We start from the raw sequence: 25,362 nt of genomic DNA on the forward strand, positions 1-25,362 counted from the left end.
AATTCTAAAAGCTCTATGAATATTACTGTTGTATGTTACAATTTATGTGACAAGTTAAATTATTACATCACAGACTGAGTGGTAGTGGTCGTGCTTCCTTCTCTTACAGTTGCCACAACTGGGCTGATCATCATGGTGGGGCCTTCTTTTCTTAAAATCCCTTCAATTCTCAAGGTCTCACCCACTTCAGAAAAACAGAAGCAACCAACCACAAATCATTGCAGCCAAGCATGGAGGTGGAATCACCTCCACCTCCATGCTTGACTGTAGGCATTAAACAATGTGGTGCTATTTTTTCTTCAGTTGACCATCTCATATAAACACTATGCTTGGATCCAAAAATTTCAAATTCGGATTCATCCATCCACAGTACATTTTTCTACTCTTCAATTGTCAATGTTGATGGCTCTTCACCCATGTCAACCATTTTTTTTGATTTTCCAGTTTTAATTAGTATTTTCAGACCATTACATGACCATGAAGTCTGCTTGTTTTAGGGCAAGTTTTACAATGGATGTCGACACGGGCGTCTTTCTGTTCCTATTGAACTTAGCTTGGATTTCAGATGCAGTAAGTTGTTGGCTGCATATATCTTCTGCTTCCATTGTTACATGTCATTGCCCTGATCATGGTTTATCCCTTAAACTGCCAGTCTTCTTGAATGGTAGTTTGTGTTCCTTTAAATGAAACATCTAGCTTATTTTATTTTTTTTTTTCCTGTCAATACTTCTCATGGAATAACTTTCTTTATGCAGAATTATAATAGACTTCTTTTTTCAACACTCAGTTTCTTATTTAGCATTAGCATTAGTAGAGGCATTTGATGCAAGAAAGCAAGCTTATGCAGCATCAGCCAAAAAAAAAAAAAAAAAAACCCCCACTTCCACTTCACCCCTCTGTTCGTTCAAAATACCTGTCCAGCTGAGCCTTAAACTTATTTAGGCTATCAACCTCCACGACAAGGGATGGAAGTCTGTTCCACCAACCAAAGGCAAATTTCCGCACGTCTATCCTACATCTGTCTTTCCTCAATTTGAATTTATGCCCTCTCAGGTGATTATTCTGAGCTAGAGGAAGAATCCCATCAGCATTGAGCATGCTCAAACCATTCAAGGCTTTATACACCTCTATCAGATCACCTCGCTGGTGCCTAGTCTCCAGACACTGTAATTTGCAAAACTTAAGCCTTTCTTCGTAAGAGCACCCCTTTGTTCCATTCACTAATCTTGTAGCCCTTCTCTGTACTCGTTCCAGCAGCTCTACATCCTTCTTGAAATGAGGCCTCCAGACCTGTATACAGTACTCTAGGTGTGGCCTGACCATTGCCTTATACAAGGGAATAATCACCTCCTTATCCCTGCTGGAAAAATTCCTGTATATCATTGACAATACTCCATGAGCTACTCTTGCAGCCCATCTGCACTGCTCAGAGAACTTCATATCTGCCTGCACAACCACCCCCAAGTCCCTTTCATTCTCTACCACTGTCAGTGTAGTACCACAGAGTTGATACGTTGCTCTGGGGTTGCTGTTTCCCATGTGTAGTACTTTACATTTGTCAATGTTAAACTTCATTTGCCACCTCTCAGCCCATCTGCTCAACCTTTCCAGATCCTGTTGCAGCAGCATAGTGTTAGTAGTGCCCTTGACAACCCTGCCAACCTTTGTATCGTCTGCAAACTTGGACATTAAGCTTGATATACCATCATCAATATCATTTATAAATACAGAAAACAATAATGTACCCAACACTGAGCCCTGAGGGACTCCACTAATAACATTAGTCCACGATAAGCAGTGTCCATTGATTACCACTCTCTGTCTTCTTCCCCCCCAGCCACCCCTTTATCCACAGCAGCAATTTGCCTCCAAATGCCACACTGCTCCAATTTGTGCAGCAGTCTTCCATGTGCAACAGTATCAAAAGCCTTTCTAAGATCCAAGTATATAATATCAAAGTTATTCCCTGCATCCAGTTCCTTTGTGACTACATCATAGTATCCAATCAAATTGGTCAGGCAAGACTTCCCCTTAACAAAACCATGCTGTGTCCGAGCTATAGCTGAAGTCTTGTCTAAATGATCCTACAGTGCTTCTTTAACCAGTGCCTCCATTAATTTTCCTGGAACAAAAGTTAAGCTCACAGGTCTATAATTACTTGTGTCAGCCTTTAATCCTCCTTTGTGAATTGGGGTCACATTTGCACATTTCCAGTCTATGGGTACCTACCCCGAATCCAAGGAAGCTCTCATAATTATGGCTAAGGGTTTGCTTACTTCCTTTGCTGCCTCCTTTAATATAACTGGATAGATCCCATCCACCCCAGGTGCCTTTCTTGTGTTTATCTTCAACAATTTCTCCTCCACTTTACTCCCAGTTATTTCAAGATTCTGTAGCTTACTGCTAGAGTTGAATACACCTCTGGCATTCCCCTCACTGAATAACTCCTCATGTGTGACTGTCGATGCAAAATATTCATTTAGTTTGTTAGCTGCCTGAGCAGGATCATCAACAGTTAACCCATCAATATCAAGTGGACCAATCTGGTTCATCCCCTTCCTTCTAGAGTTTACATAAGTAAAGAACTCTTTGCTGTTTTTCTTTGCATCCCTTGCCAAGGATTTCTCGTAATCTGCCTTCGCCTGCCTAACCTCCTTTGTAACTTGGTTGCATATCAACTTGTATCTATCATAGGCTTCTGTGTCACGTGTTAATTTGTATGTATCCCATGCATTTTTCTTCTCTGCCATATGCCTCATTAGTTCATCTGACATCCATTTTGGCCTAAACCTTGAACAATATTTCTTAGTTGGTATGTAAAGCCTAGTAGCTTCCAAGATAAGTTCTTTGAATGCTTCCCATTTTGAATTTGCTGTTGGTAACATCATCAGTTGGTCCCACTGTATAGAATTTAAATACTGTCTCAGTCCATCGTAGTCGCCTTTACGGAAGCAATAACCCTTCCCTTTACCCCTAATGGTAGTTACCTCTTTGAGTAAATCCCACTTCAGCACACTGTGATCACTGCCACCTAGTGGTTCATTTATCTGCAGATTCTTAATGCATGAAGAATCACTGCTGATAATCAAATCAAGAGTATTATTCCCTCTAGTTGCCTCCCAAACATGCTGATGTAGAAAACAATCATCCAATAAATCCACAAAAGCCCTGCTAGTGTGTGAGTGACCAGCCCCCAAATTCCAGTCAATATCTGGGAAATTAAAATCTCCCATTATAAGACTCTCTGATTTACTGGCCCACTCTATTTCCCTGTACAGTTTCTTATTATACTCATCAGAGTCATTAGGCCTATAGCACACTCCTACTCTCAATTTTGATCTCCCAATGCTTATGTCACACCAAACTGACTCAACATTGCACTGTCCAGCGATGTCGACTGGCTTTACTTCCTTGGTTTTTATGTGTTTCTTAACTAATAGCATAACCCCACCCCCCCCTTCCTATCCTGTCTATCCTTTCTGTAGACGTTGTACTCCCCAAATTCCAGTTCTGCATCCCTTATATCTGTGTGACACCATGTCTCTGATATCCCAACAATATCTGCCTTTGATGTTTTGAGCAATACCTCAAATTCATCAAATTTGTTTACTAAACTCCTAGCATTGGTGTACACGCAAGTATACCTGCACCTGTTTCTATTCTTAGCTACCCTAACACAACCCATGTGTTTACTTGTACCGCAATGGCTCCCAGCAATCTCTGAAATATCATGCATCTTGTTTTTCAGGCTTCTGCTCATTCTAATAGAAGCAGTGCAAGAATCTCTTTCACCTCTGCCAGTGGCTACTGTCAATCTATTGGTCTTTGTCTCCCCCCAAGCTAGCAGTTTTCCGACCCACCTAACACTGCCTCGATAGCATCAGCAAATATTCTTGCACCCTTTCTATTTAAGTGTATCCCATCCCTGTAGAAGCAATCTCTCCTGTTAACAAGTACAGTCCAGGCTGAAAAAAATTCTACCCCTTGAGCCTTGCACAATCTTTCCAGGGCCGAATTGATCGACAAGTTTCTCATCCTATACTCCCTCCTATCGTGTCTGGGCAGAATTGCAGACACTTTCAAATTCAACCCTAATTCTCGGCTTTTGTTCAACAGTGACCTGTACTTGTTAAGTAATTCTGCCGGTCTCCTACTCTTAATATCATTAGTGCCAACGTGTACAACTATATCACCTTTTGTGCCCTTAAAAGATGATATTCGCTCTTCAACGTCATCAACCTTTGCCCCTGGCAGACATACCCATTTCTTGTCATATTTACCACAAAACAAACAAAGTTACACCAAACACTATTTCTAAGTGATGGATGTTCAATTTTATAAATTACAGCTCTTGCTCCTCAATTTATATTATTGCAAAATACTTGTGAATTATCTACAATGTTCTGCTTGTTTGTTTTGTTGTTGTTTGTTATTTGGTTTTTAGGAGCATTAGCAACTAAGGCCATATTGCTCCGGGATACGCGGTGGTCATTCCCTGACCTTTCCGCATTCTCCGTATTTGGTGGTGACGGGCTCAAACCCCGGTCTAATCAAGAAACGTGTACTACGTACTGCTGCTCCTTCCCACCTGGCTACGGAGGCGCCCACACACACAATGTTCTGCCACATTTAGGAGTCTTCTGCACCTTTCTGGAATATTCTCACATATTCTAAAAATTTCTTAAATACTTCTTAAATATTATTTAAGTTTTTTAATATTTATACATAATAGAAAATATTTTAATAAAAATTGCTAAACAAGTTGGTCCTATTTTAATAAAAGCTTTCAAAATTAAGAAAAATGAAACATGATTCCAAACTTTTAGGTTTTTTTATTTTTTATTTTTTCTTTATATGAACCCCAAACACGAGAGGTATTAGAACCTATAGTACTTAGTACTGTGCTTGGGGTGGAGGTTGAGAAGACGAAAGAAGATATTTGTTGACATTGGACTTGAACTTCTGTAGATTGTAATTTTCAGGAAATACATATGAAGGAAGGTTGTTCCAGAAAATGGCAGTTGAATGAATAAATGAGGAAGAAGAAAAGTTGGTTCTGTGGGTTTGAAGTTGGACAGTAAATGGATGTTGGCTGGTGGCGGCACATGTTCGGACTGTTTTGAAAGAGAGAGCGGGAATTATAGAAGCCAGTTCAGAAGAACAGTGCCCATGGAAGTATCTGTAGAAGCAGCATGCAGCAGAAACAGTACGTCTATGAGAAAGCGAGTGGAGAGACTCTGTTAGAGATGAATCATTAATTAACCTAACTGCCCTCTTCTGAATGGAATCAAGAAGCCTGAGAGAGGTTTTGGGGGCACCACCCCAGATGTGGGAACAATATTCCATGGCAGGGCGGATTTGTGATTTATACAGAGTGAGCAGCTGTTTGGAAGAAAAGTAACGCCGACAGCGAAAGAGAAAACCAAATTTTTTAGATGTAGAGGAAGCAATATTTGTAATGTGCTTGTGCCAAGAGAGATTAGAAGTCAGGGTAATCCCCAAAAGAGATATATCATTTTGTCTAGAAATCGGAGTGTCACTAAAGATAAGCATAGGAGCAGAAGAATCCTTTTTGCGAGATATAAGACAAGACTGAGTTTTAGAAGGGTTGAAATCAACTAAGTTGTCTTTGCCCCACTGGAGAATTACCTGAAGATCGGCATTTAAGGAATTGGTAGCAAATTTTCGAAAAATTGAAGCTGATTGAGCAGGACAAGGTTTTATCCATTGTAGCAACTTACCATTAATACCATTCTGCTCCAATTTGTACAGTAGTTTTCCATGCGCAACAGTGTAAAAAGCTTTCATGAAATCCAAGTATGTGATATAAAAATTATTTTTTGCATCCAGTTCCTTTGTAACTACACCATTGTATCCAAGAAAATTTGTCAGACAAGACTTTCTCTTAACAAACCCATGCTGTGTCTGAATTATTGCCACAGTCTTGTCTAGATGATCCTGCAATGCATCTTTAACCAGTGACTCCATTATTTTACCCGGAACAGAACAGACATGGCACAACTGCTTGGAATCAGAAGAATGAAGATGATGGTCAATAGAGAGGTGGTTAGTTTTTAACTCAGTAGTGGTGATGGCAGCTAACCTGACAGTTGCCACTCAAAAATAATGTCCTCATGTTATCCATTAATACTTGATTCAAAAATCTGAAATTTTTTATACCTCAATAAATGTAGTCAAAATTTTAATGCAACAGTTTCTGAAGTGTTTTTTAATCGTTTTTGTACAGAAATTGCATGCCAAAAATTGGCAGGTATCTTGTAACTATTTGGCTTGAAGAGTAGCATGATAGTGTACAAGCACTGACACCATGTTATTTTTTTTAAATGTCAGATTACTTGTTTTGATTCTACCACTATTTCAATAAACATTTAGAACATACCCCAGTTGTTTGCAAAAGATATTTTACTATTTTCAGAGTAAAGACAATAAAACAAAATGCAATTTTCTCTCCAGATGGCTACTACACTGCTGAGTTTCAAATTTCCAATAATAACATTAGCCCAAGAAGAGCAGTGCACCAATAACCACTCTGTCTTCTCCCACTCAACCATCCCTTTAACTATAGTAGTTACTTGTCCTTAATGCCACACTGATACAATTCGTACAGCGGCCTTTTATGTGGAACAGAATTAAAAGCTTTTCTGAAATCTAAGTATACGATACTACAATTATTTTTTGCACCATTCCTTTGTTACTGCACCCTAGTATACAATCTGACTGGTCGGAATAAATCCATGCTATGACTGCAGTATACTTCCATTCTTGTCTAAATGGTTCTGCATTACTTCTTTCATCAGTGACTCCATTATTTTCTCTGGAACAAAAGTCGAGCTAACAGGTCTGTAATTACTCACGTTGGTCACTGATCCCGTTTGTGAAATGGGGATACATTTGCACATCTCCAGATCATGGGGGTCTCTTCTGAATCCAAGGATGCTTTCACATATAAAGGTTTGCTTGTCTTTTTCTGCCTCCTTTAATATAATTGGAAAGATCACACTAGGAGCCTTTTTTTAAAGTTTCGCTTCAACAATTTCTCTTCCACTTTCCACTTAGTTATCATAAAATTATTTAGCTTCCTGTTAGAATTTGATATATTTTTCTGGCATCCTCTCCCCAAAAAAATTCCTCATGTGTATGAAAAAACATATTCAGTTTGTCAGCAACCTGAGCAGGATCATCAAACAGTTAAACATAAATGGCTAAACCATTTATATCTAGTATAATAATGTGATTCATCTCTTCCTTCTAGTATTTACTGCTCATTTCTTTACTAAAGATTTCTCGTAATATGCGTTATCTTGCTAACAAGCTTTGTGCCTTGATTGCAGACTAGTTTATATATCTATAGTAGGCTTCTCTATCGGCTAATAATTTATACACATCCCATGCATTTTTCTTCTCAGCCTTGAGTCTCATCAGTTCATCTAACATCCATTTAGGTCTAAGCCTTGAATGGTATCTCTTAGTTGGCATAAAAATCCCTAGTAACTTTTAGTGGTGCATACTTCCCTTTTAGAATTTGTGGTTGGTAACAATATCAGTTGGTCCCACTACACAGAATTAAACTGTCTGAGATCACTGTAGTCACCTTTATGAGAGCAAAAGCTCTTCCTTTTGCCCTTGACAGTAGTTACATCTTTAAGTAGATCCCACATCATTATGCTGTTATTCACATATTGATTCTTTTTTATCTGTAGAATCTTAATGCATGAAGTGCTGCTTCTGAAAATCAGATCAAAAGTATTGTTTTCTCTTGTTGCCTCTACAACCTTCTAGTGTAGAAAATAGTTATACAATAAATCCACAAGTTCCAGTCAATATCTAGAAAGTTAAAATTCCCCATAAGACATTCTGTTTTACTGGCCTGCTCTAGAACAGTCTTTTAAATTGGAAAATGAAAGAGAACAAAAAATTGATGAAATATTTTATATGTATAACATTTTTTTTTGCAAGTTTCAGCAGAATTTTTTTTTTTTTAAGAAAAACACAATGTACTACAATTCATTAAGAAAAGATGATATATTGGCACTTTTTAAGCAGAATTAAAAAAATCCGAAACATTTTCCAAAAATTAAGTAAGTTGGTACCTGTCAGGTGAACTGTAACTGTTTTTGCTATATTTTGGGTGTCACCACTACCAGGTTAAGGCTGAACTACTTACTGGCCAGATATCATTTCCTAATGTCAGTGATGCTGGCTCCTGAAAGATCAGGATCTGTGAATAGAGTTATTGACAACTTTGATACAACTTTTGTTCTAATAAAGAACAAAAAATATAGATACAAATTAAGCAATACCATCACTGCACAAAATCACCTGAGAATTTTAATCGATACAGCTTCAGTGGAAAAATAAATGCTACAAGTGGATCATCTAGTTGGTGCTTGTTTTCTTCCCTCCACCCCAATGGAAATCAATAATCTTAGTGGCCTTGCTGATTAGGACTATCACAATGCACTCCTGCATGGATCTTGAAGCCTGCTGCCCAGCCTACCAGAAACAAGGACACTGCAATGCTCCAGAACTCCTAGACTTGAAATGTATATATAGACTACACCTGTATATGTAAACAAGTTTCTCTAATTTTATTTGTTCCTCTTAGACTGTTGTCAATCTATGCATGCAAGATTTATATTACCAAATATCCTGTATTATTCTGATCCTGAACTATTCCAAGCACTATTCTACATTCTCTTTTTATTATACTGTATGTGCCAATCATTATTCTGTAACCTATATTACAGAAACAGTGATTGACATCTATATTTATTTTTTGTACAAGTTAACCCCTAGAGCTTTTTACTGTGATGGGAAAATATGCTGTATGTATTCAACTGCATCACAATAAAGATTTATTCATTTATCTTAGAACAAAAGCTGATTTCACCATAGAATAAATCATTAAATAATAGTTGATTCCATTGACATTAAATAAAAATAAATTAGAGTTAAGGAAAATGAAGATTCTAAAGGCAATAATGTTGAAAAATTTCAAGCACATTAAGGAAAATTGCAGAAGTGCTATAATTTTGAACTACATCAAAACTTCTTCAGTATAGAAGTGGCAAAGACCAGAAAATATTTTTCAAACTCTAGAACTATACAGAGCACCTGATTATGAGATGGGCATATTTTTAAAAACAAGTAATTTCTATTATTGTCGTCTGAATAAATTACTTGCAGAATATATATATTTTGGATAAATTATATGTGAATGTGTTTCTATATGTATAACAGCAGTTATTTATGATTTATTTTTGAACTGTATATTTTAAAATATGTATACTGCTAACTGTTACTTAATGTTATCAGTCGTGCGGAACCAATCTGGTCCACTACATTTTTTTTCTTATGCAATTAGTTATATTACTAACTAATTTAACTTTAACTATTATTTTAGTCACCAATGAAAGCTTTAAGATAAAAGTTGTATTTGGTTTTCTAGAAATTTATTAGTTGGTATATGTAACATACCCATTAAATGTGCAAAAAAAAAAAAAAATAAATAAATAAATACTACAATATACTCACTCACCATGGAAATATTTCCAGAACTGGCTGCAATTTTGTTCTGAATACAGCTATTATTTCAGGGTTATCTAAATAAAGTAAAACACCATTAAATATTTTTATCATCATAACATCTTATTCAAGTGACCACATTATGAATATAGCCACTTGCACAAGATGATCAATTTTGGGTTTTGTATCAAATGTCTGTTATTAAAATATTACAATATGGAACAATGCATTAAACTGAAACTGCACATAAAAACCAATGGTAAAAGGAAACTGTTCAGCACATTTAGGGGGGGGGGGTACAACTTGAAATCAAGTACATTCTTAAATACAATTGAAGAACATATTTTGAGTTTATGAACACTAAATCAAATAAATTAATCAAAATTATGAAAAAAGAATTCTCTAGTATAGTGTGTGGGATCTCTTGACACTGCTAAACAAGTTTTGCATCTCCATAAAAGAAAGATTGGATTATTCAGGCAATCTCTGGGAATACCTGACTGCTTTTTAACAAGGACATTCTCCAGCTGCTAGAGTGTTATAAAAAGCAGAACTGGGCAGCAATATACCTATTCAGTGTAAACCATGAGTTATGATCAGGGGAACATACTGAAAAAACTGTCAATATTGTAGAAAAAACCTATGCTTACTAAAACCATATACCACAGTAGCCTATTCTCTAGGTAAGAAATATAAAAAATAATAACAATAATCATAGATGAATAACTGAAATGCACTCATCCATGGAGTTTGAAAAAAAAAAAAAAATAAATAAATAATAATAATAAAAAGTAATAATAATGTATCAAAATATTTGAGACAATTCATTACTGGCTCTCCCCATAATGAATTTACTATTCATTTAAACCTCAAGGTGGTGCCTTGAGTTTCTTCTTCTGCTCTTTTTTTTTAAACAATAGAAACCTAGGCCAACTCGTAGATAACACTATTGTCTCTGCGTTTACTAGTGCCCCAAGTAAGGACTACTGTAAATCATTTTGGTCAATTTTACTGGACAGAAATGTTTTTAAAACATTTCTTCATCTTCATTGATATTGAAAAGTACTGGAAATCTGACCACAAAATACCTTAAATATGAAATGATGAGTACCAGTTGCTAAAATTTGAACATCATTTTTGAGTAGATGCTTGTGGTCACATGTTGTTGTTGTTGTTTTGGATTTTAGGAGCATTAGCAACTAAGGCCATATTGCTCCGGGATATGTGGTGATCATTCTTTAACCTTTCCACATCCACCGTATTTGGTGGTGACGGGCTCGAACCCCGGTCTAATCAAGAAGCGTGTGCTACGCACTGCTGCTCCTTCCCACCTGGCTACGGAGGCGCCTGTGGTCACATGTAGCAATAAAGTTCTTTCTCACTGAGCAAAAGAAAAGAACCTTCTCTTGTTGAAGACTCTCTATAACCTTAATAGTAGGAACTGCCTATGGCAAAGTCAGAATCATCCTTATCAGTTTGCTATGGTAATCAACTTCCAAAAAGAGAACCAAAATAATTAATGACTTGATCTAACAAATTTGCATATCATATTCTTCAAAATATCAGGAAGTAATAACCTCAATAAGCCAATGTGAGGCTGTTTGATTGAAAAACTATTTTTAGATTTTCAAATGCTGGCATAACATATAAAAGCTTTATTCAATCCAGAACCTAAACCTAATGATACTTAACTAACATTAGCATCTTCCTTGGACTGTTTTGCATCACTAGAAGAGCTCATTGGATTCCGTCAATGATATATAGAGGAATTTTGCCAGCAGGGAACAGGTTTGGAAACCTCATTGTAAGAAGCACATAGATCTGTTTTAACAGGTGCAGAGAAGGGCAACATGATTAGTTACGGAGAAATATGTTACTCCTACCAAGAAAGACTTCTGTTCTGTAAATTTCTGCATCTGGAAACAAGGCACCTGTAAGGAGACCTGATTGAAGTGCTTAATGCTTTAAATTGATCAAGGAAATTACTTCAGCATCCTTACTGTTTCTTGGGTGTTACACAAAAGGGAGAATAAATTTGAATTGGAAAATGAAGGTAGCAGGACAGATGTGCAAAAATTTGTTTTCAGCAGAGAGTAATTGATTATTGGAACAAACTTCCAACTTCTGTTACAGCAGCAGCATCTGGTGTTATTGAAGTGAGTAGCTTGAATAAAGTTAAAGAAGAACACAACTAATTACTAGAAGAGATGGACAAATGCCATAGGTAGCATTTTTTTTTTTTTTTGGGCTGATATTTTATATGGTTATTTTCTTGCATCATTCTACCACCACCAATACTAAATTCAATGCAGCTACTACTACTGTTAACTTATTTTAGTGAGAAGACTCCTAAGTTCCAAAACGATAATTTCTAGTGTTGATGAAATATGAAATGCACGTTACATGTAATTACCAATAATAGATAAAGAGGAATCATGACATGCAGAATCATTCGGTAAGTCATAACAAGTTTGCTTTTCATTTGATAAAATTAGCTGAAATGTGTAAATAAATACTGTGGTTTAACCTGCTAACATCTATGGGATGGAGTTCATATATTGAAATGGGTAATTAAAATAATATATATGTATGAGGGGCATGAGACAGAGGCAAAAATCTTTTTATTTTTCAATGTAACTCCTCTGAACTTCAATACACTTGTTCCATTTTGTTGGCAATGAGGAAATACCAGACAAATAAAATTCTTTGTCTTGTCCATCAAAGAATGCAGAAACAGCAGACTTCAACTTCAGTTCATTATCATCAGCAAAGTGACATCCACCTACATTTTTCTTGAGGTGTCGCAACATCAAATAGTCACTGGGGGCCAGATTCGACTGTAAGGTGGATGGGTAAGTTCTGTAAAGTCACAGCCTTTCAGAGCAGCAAACCTCTGGAAAGTTTTCCATGGTATTTTTCCTTTATGACATCCCTTAGGTTGTACAGTAGGGATGCATATGTCTCCACAGTGGCTGCTTGTGTTCCCTCAAATTCTTTCACCATCCCAAAAAATGGTGGCCATAATCTTGCCAGCTGAACATTGTGTCCGAAATTTTTTGAGTGAGGGAGAACCCTTATGCTTCCATTGCATCGATTCTTGCCTGGTCTCAGGATCCCACTAATGAACTCATGTTTCATTAAACATAACAATTCTGGAGATAAAAGTTTCAGGATACCTTTCATAAAGCTTTAAATTCTTCTCAACACTGTACTCTGAATTGCTTCTGCACAGGGGTCAGAAATCTGAGGACCCACCTTGCACTGACCTCAGTCACCCCAATTCTTCATGGAGGATGGTTTTAACTGTTCTCTCATATATATTACATTCCCTAGAGATCCAGGACACCTTTAAACACCTGCCATTAAGCACAAGTGTTTCCACAGTTTGGCAAATTTCTGGAGTGGTTGCTGTCACAGGCCTTCCTGGACGTGGATCATCTTCAATAGACTCTCTACCCCACTTGAATTGTTTTGACCAGAATTTCACCTGGTACTTTGAAGGTGCACTGTTGTCATACATCCTTTCACGAATGGCCTTTGGCCCATTTCCTTCTTTGGTGAGAAACTTGATGACTGAACAAGGCTCCAATTTCAGCAAACCCATAATTTGATACAGGTGTCTTTATTTTTTCTGTTACAGCTGCACAACCTAAAAATGTAGTGGATAAAAATTAGTATGAGTCAAGGTGAGATGTGTAGGAATATGATAAATCATGAACCACTGAAATATATAACTATGGGTATAAATTATCTACCTTAGGCAGATAATTTATTCAATGCCCCTTGTATATAATACAGTAAACCTCCACTATCCGCAGTATCTGTATTTGCAGTCGCTGATTTAATATGAAATGAAACCTAAAAAATATGAATTTTAAAGCACCATGAACATTTTCTGCCATAAAAAAACATTGGTGTGGCTAAAAACATCTTTCCCAGTCAAAATAGCGCTCAGTGGGTGAGGGGAGAGGGGTGAAAAATTGCAAGCGTGGATATTTCCCACTAATCCTTGTTCAGTATGTGTCATGTGCTTGTCATGGAAGGTTTGGTTGTTTGCTTTTAAATGCTTATAAATTGAATAAATTTATCAATTTATAAATTGATATGCTTACAAAAGTGAAAAATCGACCGTTTTGCAGTGTGTTAGTGTAAACAGACTTTTTTGAGCGTGTTAACTGTTAAAAGAAAGTGACTTTATTGTGGACAAGTTCTTTTCTAACCCCTAAAAATAACAAGGGAATTATGAAAAGATCAAAGATGATGACATTAGTGAGTAAAATTGAGTTATTAGACAAAATTTCTAATGATGAGTGTCTCGTCAATGGCAAAACATTATAAAATCAATGAGTCAATGGTACGATCAATCAAGAAATTGGAAGAAAAAATCCGCCGTAGTGTCCGTGAAAACGCGTTAATTGCTTCAAAAATTTGCTCTGTAACTCATGATGTTAAATTAGAAAAACATGGAAAAGGCTTTAAATCTGTGGATAGAAGACCGAACTCAAAATAAAATTCCGTTAAGTTCACTTATCATTTGTGAAAAGGCAAAACACCTTTATCAACACTTTAGCGAAACTGGTGATAGTACTGGCGGGATAAGTTTTTTAGCTAGCAAAGGCGCTGGTTTGAAATTTCTTATAAATATTACATTTAATATTAAATTGTTTCTTATTTTCATTTCGATGACTCATGCTTGTATTTTACTATGTACATAGTAAAATCTACATAATATGGCATATAACATAATACTATCTACATAATACGGCATATAACACATACATAGATAAAAAAAATTAGTCTAAAATTTTGTCTATTATATATTTCATACTTTGGAATGGAACCCTTTTATTACTATGGGAGCCATAACTCAGTATTCGTGTTTTCGGTATTCGCAGCATTTCTCAGGAACGTAACCCCTGTGAATAGCGGGGGGTTTACTGTATATATATATATATATATATACATAATCATCAAGAATAATGCAATAGAGAAGTTATATGCTATAGGGGGGAAGAAAATTAAGAATTAGATAAGACTGAATTGCAATAACATGAGTTATGAATCAGGGTCACTGCTACTCTCCACCTTGGTCGTTTCTTCAAAAAATTCATTTGGTTTACTTTTCTATCGTTACAATTATTTTTTCCGGTTCCTTTCTTCCCCCTTCATTCACAATGTATATCGCTCCCAGGATACACCGTATTTTCATTAGTTTATTTCTATTCATAAACATCTACTTACTGTATTTTATACTAATAATATTTTATATATATATATATATATATATTTTTTTTTTTTTAATTACCATATTTGATGGCATATAAGATGCACGGGAATATAGGATGCACCCCCATTTTAGAAAGGAAAAGCAGTCTGTGTGTTTAGGCATTTAATATTTATTCTAATGTGTATAGTAGAAAAAAGCTCATCCTAAACATGTGACCAGAACAGCAAGAAAAATACTAATACTGTATAATAATACATTATTTAATTATTATTATTAATTTATCAATATAGCAATTTAAAAGAGAAATAAAAGAATCTTAGTTACATCAGAAAATGAGGGAATGGTAAAAAACAGTGTTCTGCAAAGGGAAAGTTCAGTCGTTTTGAAAAAAAAAAAAAAAAAAACAATTGCCTTCAAATCTCAAAAACTTCCTCACTAATGTTGTTATCACTGTCTTCAAATAACGTAGTGTCTTCAGTGCCATCAAGGGCATTACTAATTCCAGTCTTCTTGAAAGTCTATAATTATTTTACCATTTATATTTCTCTAAATTCACACACCTGTGCAATGGTGGGCCTCTTCATTCTTCCTGTGAATGTGAGGTCATGCCCATCCATTTGTTCCACTGTTCTCTCATATTTTGCTTTAATGGCTTGTTTATAGTTTGTTTGTTTGTTATTTTGTTTTTAGGAGCATTAGCAACTAAGGCCATATTGCTCCGGGATGTGCAGTGGTCATTCCCTGACCTTTCCGCATCCTCCGTATTTGGTGGTGACAGGCTCAAACCCCGGCCTAATCAAGAAGCGTGTGCTACGCACTGCTGCTCCTTCCCACCTGGCTATGGAGGCGCCTGCTTGTTTATGGACACATCCAAAGGCTGCAATTGGCTTGCCAGTCCACCAGGAATTACATCTACAATTCAATTCCTTCACTCTTTTTTTTAATGACTTTAGTTCTATGGGCTCTGAAATGGTCCCAAATGAGACGAGATGGTTTCCTTAAGAGACCAGAAGGACACCATGCCCGTATGTTTTGGAACCATAAATTCATTCCAGATTCATCCATCCTTTTGGATGAACATCAACAAATACACCTTCTGGAATTTTTTCTTTAGGTGGAGTTTTTCTATTAAATATTAAAAATGGTGGTAGTTTTGTGCTATCAGCACAGCAGGCAAAAACTACTGTGTAATTTGTTTTCTCATGCCTGGTGGTTTTTATTGATACCCACAGTTTTGTTGGATGGGGCATCAAAAGTTAATGGGACTTCCTGTCCATATTTCCTATTTGGCAAAGTTCAAAAGAAGTTCGTTTTCGTGCTTTATTACAAATTTATGGAATTCCAGTATTTTTTCTTCATAATCTACTGATAATTTTTGTGCAATTGTATCAAATGTCTGTTATTAAAGACATTTGATACAATGTCTTTAATAACAGACAATTTCTGTACACATTGATAAACCATGCCTTTGCATGAATCAGTAACACCAACCTTCTGTTCAAAAAAAATTCAGAATTCCTTGTCCTTCTGCTAATATCCTGGCCTTATGTACAAAGGGTACTAGGAACGTTTTGCAATATGATGCAACAATGAATCACAGGAAGCTGCTTGTTGCTGAATGTTGAGACATGTTCATACGTGCATAGTAGCCGCCGTGCCAAATCGATGGGCTCAGTTATTCATTAGTAGTGAGAGTGTAAAGTGCTTGCGATGGCATCGTGGTCATGAAATGAGATAAGGACAGTTTTGCGGTATAATTTCGTGCGTGGTTTAACCATAGACCAGTGCTTAGAAGAAATGACTCTCACTAGATGATGATTGTCCACATCGTACAATGATATTCAGGTGGTATAGAGAATTCCAAATTTCACTCTGGAGGATTCTGAGAGGCCGGGAAGGCCACGAACGTCAGTTACGGAGGAAAACGTTACTGCTGTGAGGAAAATGCTTGACGAAAACAGGCAAGTGACCTACCAACAGATAGAGGATACTTTGGGTCTAAATGCACCAGCAATTCGTTCGATTCTGCAAGATCATTTGCACGCGAAGAAACTTTGTTCTCTCTGGGTGCTGCATCAACTGACTGAAGAGCAGATGACACGACGTGCGACTTGGTGCCGGGAGATGTTAAAAAAGTTTGATAAGGGACAATCTCGGTATGTGAACAACATCGTGACAGGTGACGAGACTTGGCTGTACTATTACGATCTGCCGACCAAGGCTCAAAACAAAGTTTGGGTCTTTGATGGTGACGACACACCCGTAATTGTCAAAAAATCCTGATCTGTAAAGAAGAAAATGATAGCTGTATTTTTCAAATCGAGTGGAATTGTCGAACGTGTCATTTTGGACATGCAGAAGACAGTCACAGCTAAGTGGTATACTGAACAATGCCTGCCTAAAGTCATTGGATCTATGAAGAACCTGCGGCCAAAGTCAAGAATGGACACCTGGTACCTCCATCACGATAATGCTCCAGCTCACCACGCCAAAGCCTGCACCGAATATTTCACCACGACAGGACTGAAACTTCTCGAGCACCCTCCCTACAGTCCAGACCTTGCTCCCTGCGACTTTGCACTGTTCCCGCATGTGAAAATGAAGCTAAAAGGGAGGCGGTTTTCCAGTGATGAGGACCTTCTACGGGCTTGGGACAACGAGTGTGTTTTACTCCCTAGTGAAACTTGGCAGAACTGGTTTAAAGACTGGTTTCGGAGGATGGAGAGGTGTATTGAATGTAGAGGAAATTACTTTGAAAAAATTAAATAAACAAAGCTGTATTGCAAAACTTTCCTAGTACCCTTTGTATAATCATTTTGGTAGAAACACTTCTCTCTAAATTCCTTTCACCTACTACCCACTTTTTTACATCTTCTTCAAGTTGTGGCCAATGTGGGATGGGACGACGAATGTTATGTTTTTTTTTAGCAGCTTGAAGTTCTTTTCTTGCTTCCACCAGATGCATATCATTTTTTTCCAAAGGCAGTGCCCCAAAAAACCTTCCACAGCTCTGTTACCATGTTTTTTAGTGTGATCTATTACATTTAGTTTATACCCGATAGGTAACTCAACCTCTTTTCTCCTGCAGCCATTTTCTGAGAGTAAAATACTTTAAAATAATGTCAAACGACAAGGTTAAACAATATTGTTATGAAACGGAGTTCTGATTAAAAACAGCTATACGATTAACACTGTTCTTTATTTTGTTTCAGTCACCCACAGTGATTACAATTCACTGTCATGATTATAGTCACTTCATCACACACAATTAAAATACACTACTGTACACATACACACTCAACGTCACGAAAGCCTGCACAGAACTAACTGACCCACTGGGCAAGCCACCTTTCCAAGGATCGGTGAACTATTGGGAAACCTGGAGAAGAATCTTGAAGCTTCCATCGCCTTCTAAGGTTTTTCCTGTGTTCCTTGGCTTTCGAAACTTTTTTTGGAACTGATTCCAAACAACTCTGCAAGTCCAAAAGTACCCTAGAGCATCCCGTTATCCTTCAGAAACAAATATATTCTGAGCGAACAGCTAAATACAACCTGCCCACTTGCCCTGACACCAATGAGGGAGGGCTCACTTCTGCACATAGGACGGAGGGTGATTTTTCAAATCATTTTTTTGGAAAACAAGCACGTCTCATATGCCATCAAATATAGTATTTTTCTGACAAAGTATCTTGGTTTACTGAGGTTTACACATACCATTACCTCTATCCATGCAAACTTTCTTTTTAATAGTGAAAGTTTTCCTTTGTATGTTATCTTTCACCAAATGAAGTATAGTTTTTTTTTTTTTTTTACTAGATATTTCCATTGCTACTACATTCCAAAAGGATATAGTAGCAGTACCTTTTTTTTTTTTTTTTTTTTTTTTTTTTAAGAAAAGAAACATCCGCTTGTTTCCTCAAACCAAGCAAAAACCACTGTTTTTATTATTTTTCCTTTATTGCCTAAATCTCTCATATATACTCTTAAAAATCCTCAATTTTATATTTTTTATAGAACATTGATTTTCCCCCTTCCCTTTTATCTTTAACATGGAAGAGAAAATTCAACTTTCTATACATGCAGACCCGGACATTTTGTATGTGTGAGTCGATGTGTATAGAAAGACTGCATAGTTTATTAACAATGCATAAAGAAACTTTATTCTTTACTGAATAATTATTTTAATGTGCTAATAATTAATTGTTCTTACTAATTCTAAATCCTCATCATATTCCTTCCTGTCACCACTAAGCTCTCATTCAGTTAATTTCAAGTGTCATCCACAAAACCAATTATAATGTCAAAACTTGCAGGACAACCACTATCAGACAATGAATTTTCATACAAAAACAAACTCAAAAAATGAGAAGAATCAATCATTTTTGTTTTACTAGCATGCGTGCATGCATGTGTGTGTGTGTGCGCACACATATGCTCACACAAATTCAGTTTCACAAAAATTACAGAATTCTGTTTAAGAGCATAACAAGAAGTTAATATGTAGCAAATTTTGCATGAGGATTTAAAATTTAAAATTAAAAAAAGAATTTCTTTTGTAGTTCACAAATTCAATGGGAATCTATATCTGACCTGGACACAAAGAGTCAAAAATACATTGTCATTTATTGTTTGCAACTGCTTTTCCAAAGTATTTAATTCTGTTCTTTGCATAAGATGAGAAAACCTCTAGCCTTACCTTGGTAAGGCTTGATGTTTTTCTCATCTAAATAATAATCCTTTTTTCAACCAAGTTTTTCATGTAATGTAAATGTAACTAAAAAACTTTGATAAGCAGTTACTGTAAATATAGTTGCAGGAACATATCAGGTATTAAATTGACTACTCAGCATGACTAAATAATTCTGACAAAACATGAACAGAGGAGTAGAACAGCACATTACAAAGCAATTGTACAATTATGCAGAATGTTATACAGGCTCTCAAAATAACTAATGAAAATGTGAGGCAACAAATTATATTAATATTTGTTGTTTATGAGAGAGAGGAAAAAAAAAAAAAAAACAACAAGTCTTACCTTTAAAAGAAACAGCCAGTCTTTCACCAGTTTTATTCCATATTATGTCTTGAACAGCACCACCAATTCTAAATATAGAATTTTGTAAAAAATTAGTCATTTCAAATGTTGCAAATTACAGTACATGTATGAAAATTCAGCAATAGCAGCAATATGAAGCAGGAGAAAGATGCTACTGTAATGTTCAAACATTTAAAAATAGATATAACGATAATTAATACTCCTCTAATTATCCACTTCACCCTTTGAACCATCCTGATTCCAGTGATGTGTGAAAATGTGAAGTTAAGTGAAATGTTGTGATATATAAGGTACTGCTATTTTCAGTACAGTCAGTCCTCGTATAACACGTGTTTGCACTACACGAATTCGATCATACACGATTTATAAATAGGGGAACGATATCTTATATAACACGAACCAAATCCGCTTATGCACGATTCGCCTTTGTGTTTACAAGAAATGGCAGTCGAACGCAGAATCACCCCAACCGAACGCAACATGATAGGAATGAAGAGAAGATTCTGAAAATGTATTTATGTTTTTTATATCAGTGAAGGGGAAACATATTTCACCAAATTAAAGTAAAAACCAACACAATTCCAGCTATCAGTATAATCGCAAATGCAATTAGATCGAGTTTACAACAAATTCCACTAGCAGAAATGCAACTGGAAATTGTTTTTATTGTTTTATGGTAGTAACCTCCAGAAATGTGCTTTAGTAAAATGTGAGGTGTTAATAGTGTATCTCTGCCTTTACAGTGTTGTTTATTCAGTTGCTACACGCACGCGCAGCTTTGTTTATGTGTATCAAGCATGCCTCCTCATTTTGTAATTGTGCTTTATTCCCTAAAAATGAGTAAAATACTTAAAAGGTGTGAAAAGGAAGCGTCCTGGTGACGACACTGCAGATTCAGAGAGAAAAAGAAAAGCAATATCGATAAACAGAGGCGGACTGGATCAAAAATTCTTACCCGAGAAAATTTATAGTGGCCTCATACTATGGTTTATGGCCAAAATCACACTGTCCTCCAGCCCACCGGGGTTTCCCTGGTAAGGCTTATGGCCAGTCCGCCTCTGTCGATAGAGAAAAAATATGAAATTGTGAAACGCTTTGAAATGAAATGAAAGACCATGTGATATTGCATGTGCTACAGACCTAAATGAGGCAACGCCGAGAATTACAAAGAATGCAGAGAAAATAAAAACAACTTTCATAGCAGGAACAACTCAAAGTGTAATTAAAATCCATTAGATTAAGACACAAAGAATTGGAAGAGATGGAACGGCTGTCATCTGTTTGGATAGAAAATCAAACAAAAAACAAGTTTGCTTACGATAGAAGCAAAAGCATTAGCAATATTTTATTATGTAAAAGTCATAATAAAATACTTACGTATTTTATTACGATTATTTATTGTGTTTGGTAATGTTTTGGTTACAAATGTGTGTTCAATCTTGGGTGGTCGGTACCTAACCCTATTTTTCCCATAGGGCCTATTGTTTATATTGCACAAGGGTTTCTAGGAACACAACTATCGTGCTATACGATAGTTGTGTAAACAAGTATGTTTCTCAATAGATGCAACTGATGGTACAGAAGTTAAGTACTCTTTGTTTTATGGTTAATTATTATATAAATAGGTCAATTATTGACTTTAATTATTAAGTAAACATCCATGTATTATAAGTGCAAGATAACTATTTAAATTTTTTAATTGACAAAACATAGTAATATATGCACAAGCATTAGTTTAAATATTCACACACTAATGGTTTTATAAACTGGAAAGCGGGAGAGAGTCTTTTAAGTGAACATTTATATTTTAAGTTTGAATTTTCCCTTGCCCCAAAAGAATTAAAAAAAGTTCTGTTATGTTGAAAATAACAAAAATGCTTTTTTAAATATTGAAATTTTCATTTAAAAAATTAAAAAAAAAAAAAAAAACCATTTAAAAGCATTACATTTCATTAGAAAAACAGCCAAATATCAGTATACTACAGGCAGAATTTAAAAAATAAGTTTTTCAAAAAAAAAAAATAATAATAAATAAATTGGTGGGCCTATCAGAACCTTCATGACCATGTTTATTACAACTGGGGTTGCCACCACTGCTGTGTTATTAGAGGTTGCAAGAGGATGAGGGAATATAACTGTAATGAAAAGGAATTCAGAATGTCATGGAAAAAAAGGCAGTAAAAAAAAAAACATAATAAAATTTTGGCAACTATCTATAAGATATACTAAATAACAATCTTCAGAAGATATGGAAAACAAATATTGGGTCAGCAGCAAAATATTGTGGCATTTAGTTAAAAATAGAGCACGAAAAATGTCATACTAAAGTAATCAAAATTTGACCTTAAGTGATCTTATAACAGAAGAAGAATATTTTAGAAGTACAGTCAGTCCTCGTTAGCATGATAGTTGTGTTCCTAGAAACTCTCGTGCGATGCAAAATCGTGCAATATAAACAACAGGCCCTATGGGAAAAATAGGGTTAGGTGCTGACCACCCAAGATTGCACACACATTTGTAACCAAAACATTACCAAACATAATAAATAATCGTAATAAAATATTGCTAATGCTTTTGCTTCTATCGTAAGCAAACTTGTTTTTTGTTTGATTTTCTATCCAAACAGATGACAGCCGTTCCATCTCTTCCAATTCTTTGTGTCTTAATCTAATGGATTTTAATTACACTTTGAATTGTTCCTGCTATGAAACTTGTTTTTATTTTCTCTGCATTCTTTGTAATTCTCGGCATTGCCTCATTTAGGCCTGTAGCACGTGCAATATGACATGGTCTTTCATTTCACTCAAAGTGTTTCAAAATTTCATATTTTTTTCTCTATCAAAAGAGGCTGACTGGCCATAAGCCTTATCAGGGAAACCCTGGTGGGCCGGGGGCCGGTGTGATTTTGGCCATAAACGCTAGTGTGAGGCCACTACAAATTTTCCTGGGTAAGAATTTTTGACCTAGTCCGCCTCTGTTTATCGACATTGCTTTTCTTTTTCTCTCTGAATCTGTAGTGTCTTCACCAGGACGCTTCCTTTTCACACCTTTTAAGTATTTTACTCATTTTTAGGGAATAAAATTGAATTTCCAGTTGTGTTCCTGCTAGTGGAATCTGTTATAAATTGGTAGTAAACTCGATCTAATTGCGTTTGTGATAATACCGATAGCTGGAATTTTATGTTATTATGGTGAAATGTGTTTCCCCTTCACTGATATAAAAAACAAATACATTTTCAGAATCTTCTCTTCATTCCTATCGTGTTGCGTTCAGTTGGGGTGATTCTGTGTCCGACTGCCATTTCTTGTAAACACAAAGGCAAATCGTGCATAAGTGAATTCGGTTCGTGTTATATACAATATCGTTCCCCTATTTATAAATCATGTATGATCAAATTCGTGTAGTGTAAACATGTTATATGAGGACTGACTGTATAGAGTAAATACAAGGTTTGATCAGAGTTCAGTGAATGATCTTTTAATTTTTGAACACAAAGCAGTAGCTAAAAGATTTTGGGCAGTGCTCATAACGTTTTGAACATGTACACACCAAGTTTTAGTTTGGATGTGCTGAACCCTGGCTCAGCACAGTCAGTCCCAGAGACAAGGGAGGCTTGTTTGAAAAATAAGTGTTTGTGTGCATGAGAGAGAGAGAGAGAGAGATACTGGAGGGGCTGCATTCCAGACCCCTGGGGAATGATAACAAACTGGCAAATTCAAAAATGTTTGAACCATCTAGTTCCTCCATGAACATATTCACCATGATGAAATTGGGACACCCAAGGCTGTGCTTTGGATCTGTCTGCAAAAAGTGATTAAATATGATCATGTTACCAGTCAAACATAAATTTAAAGCAATGTCAACAGTGAAGAGCAAGTTTCTGTCCTTGTGTGGAATTTTTGGTCCAAAAGCCATCTTATAGAGGCAACTGCCTGTTGTAGCGGAATAGGAAGATCACACCAAAATAAGCTTTGACCTTATCCTTAGAAATGGTAAGAATCTTTAAAATTTGAAGAAAATGTGTGCTGCCATTCATAGCATTTGTTTTTGACAAGGTTCAAGAGAACTTCTCTATCATCCTCTAGGTTGTCTTGATCTACATGCAAATATCCCTGGAAATTCTGTGAGTGACATCGCCCATCCCTCTGGCCTAGCTGGTACATTCTTAAGGCAAAAGTTTGTGTAGTGTGCCCCCCCACACCTGAGAAATGAATTTATTGTCCAGTTTTTAGAATTTAAACAAGATTTAGCAAAAGAACTGGTAGATGTTAGGTCTATAATCATAATTTCAGTAGTGTACACAAGATGGCACTTTTGCTCATATTTCTAGATCTCCTACTGTTAACCATACATTTGTTTTCTTTGATATTAGTTTTAATAAATTTGAAATTTTTTTATTAATCTTTATTTATTTCTGAATTGAGAAAGAGAGAGAGAGAGAGAATCAACTGTGGGCTGCACTAAAAATGAAAAACCTGCAGAATAAAGGGTTTTTTTTATATTATTATTTTTTTTAAATAATCAAACTTTTCTCAACTTTTCTCAGGTTTCTTATAACTGTTATTATTTTTTGTTTTTTAATCATGTACTGTATAGTTATTCACTATTATGGTAAATCAAACAGGCAACTGTGTATTGTATTAAATGTATCTGAACTATGGAGGACTATTTTCTCAATTGCTGCCCCACACTAGTGTTCAAGAGCACAATTGATCAATGATACATATACAGTAGGTATATGTATTGTTCAGAATATTGTGATGTTGCATATTCCAAACATTTTGGATAAATTGTTTGACACCTTGTTATGGCAAGAGATTATGATTTACATTCCTCGTTCTCAATAAGTTGGAAAATGTTCGGATGGTCATGAATACCTTCCCCATTGCTGCCAAAGTAACAGGAAAATGTGTGAATCGTGGATTAAAAAAAAAAAAAGCTTTCACTGTACTTGATTCCTGTATATGGGGATGTTGGGTAGTTGATAAAAAATGTCTTGTGTGATATTTGCATTTCTGCTTACCTTTTTCCTCTCCTCATTTATTTTTTTTAAAGGAGCACTACTGAAGCAATTTTGTAGATAATTGCTCCATTAATGAGTAATTACATTGTGCCCAAGTTTCTTGTTTACAAATTTTGACAAACAGCCCAGAGGGTTAAAAGAATAAAACAGTATAGGTTTAAAAATTAATTTTTAAAAAAGTAAAGAATTATGTAAATAAACTGGCAAAAAGTTTATAAGTCCCAGGATGCAAATACATTCTCAGTTTATCTGTGCTCAGTTTTGACAGTTCCTACACGATTATATTTACAGTAAACCCCCGCTATTCGCGGTATCTGTATTCGTGGTTTCGTGTATTCACGATCGCCGATTTAATATAAAATGAAACCTAAAAAAATGTGAATTTTAAAGCGCCGTGAATATTTTCCACCATAAAAAAACATGGGCGTGCCTAAAATTATCTTTCCTGGTCAAAACAGCACTCAGTGGGTGGGGGGAGAGGGGTGACAAAAGCGCGAGCGTGGATGTTT

General features: G+C 35.9%; 1 protein-coding gene across 2 annotated transcripts in view; it reads right to left on the bottom strand.

Annotated features, from left to right (window-relative positions):
- The window catches only part of LOC150091234 (aladin-like), a 343,291-nt gene that overhangs the window by 85,587 nt on the left and 232,342 nt on the right, over nt 1-25,362 (bottom strand). For both annotated transcript variants that reach the window (XM_090374811.1, XM_090374804.1), the window contains 2 exons: nt 19,809-19,876; nt 9,560-9,623 (listed from right to left, as the gene is read on the bottom strand). In XM_090374811.1, coding sequence (XP_090230937.1) covers nt 9,560-9,623; nt 19,809-19,876 — 132 coding nt within the window. The remainder of the gene's footprint in view (nt 1-9,559; nt 9,624-19,808; nt 19,877-25,362) is intronic.

This window comes from Mastigoproctus giganteus, chromosome 1, assembly GCF_048544385.1.
Source record: "Mastigoproctus giganteus isolate SK-2022 chromosome 1, ASM4854438v1, whole genome shotgun sequence".
NCBI lineage: Eukaryota > Metazoa > Arthropoda > Arachnida > Uropygi > Thelyphonidae > Mastigoproctus > Mastigoproctus giganteus.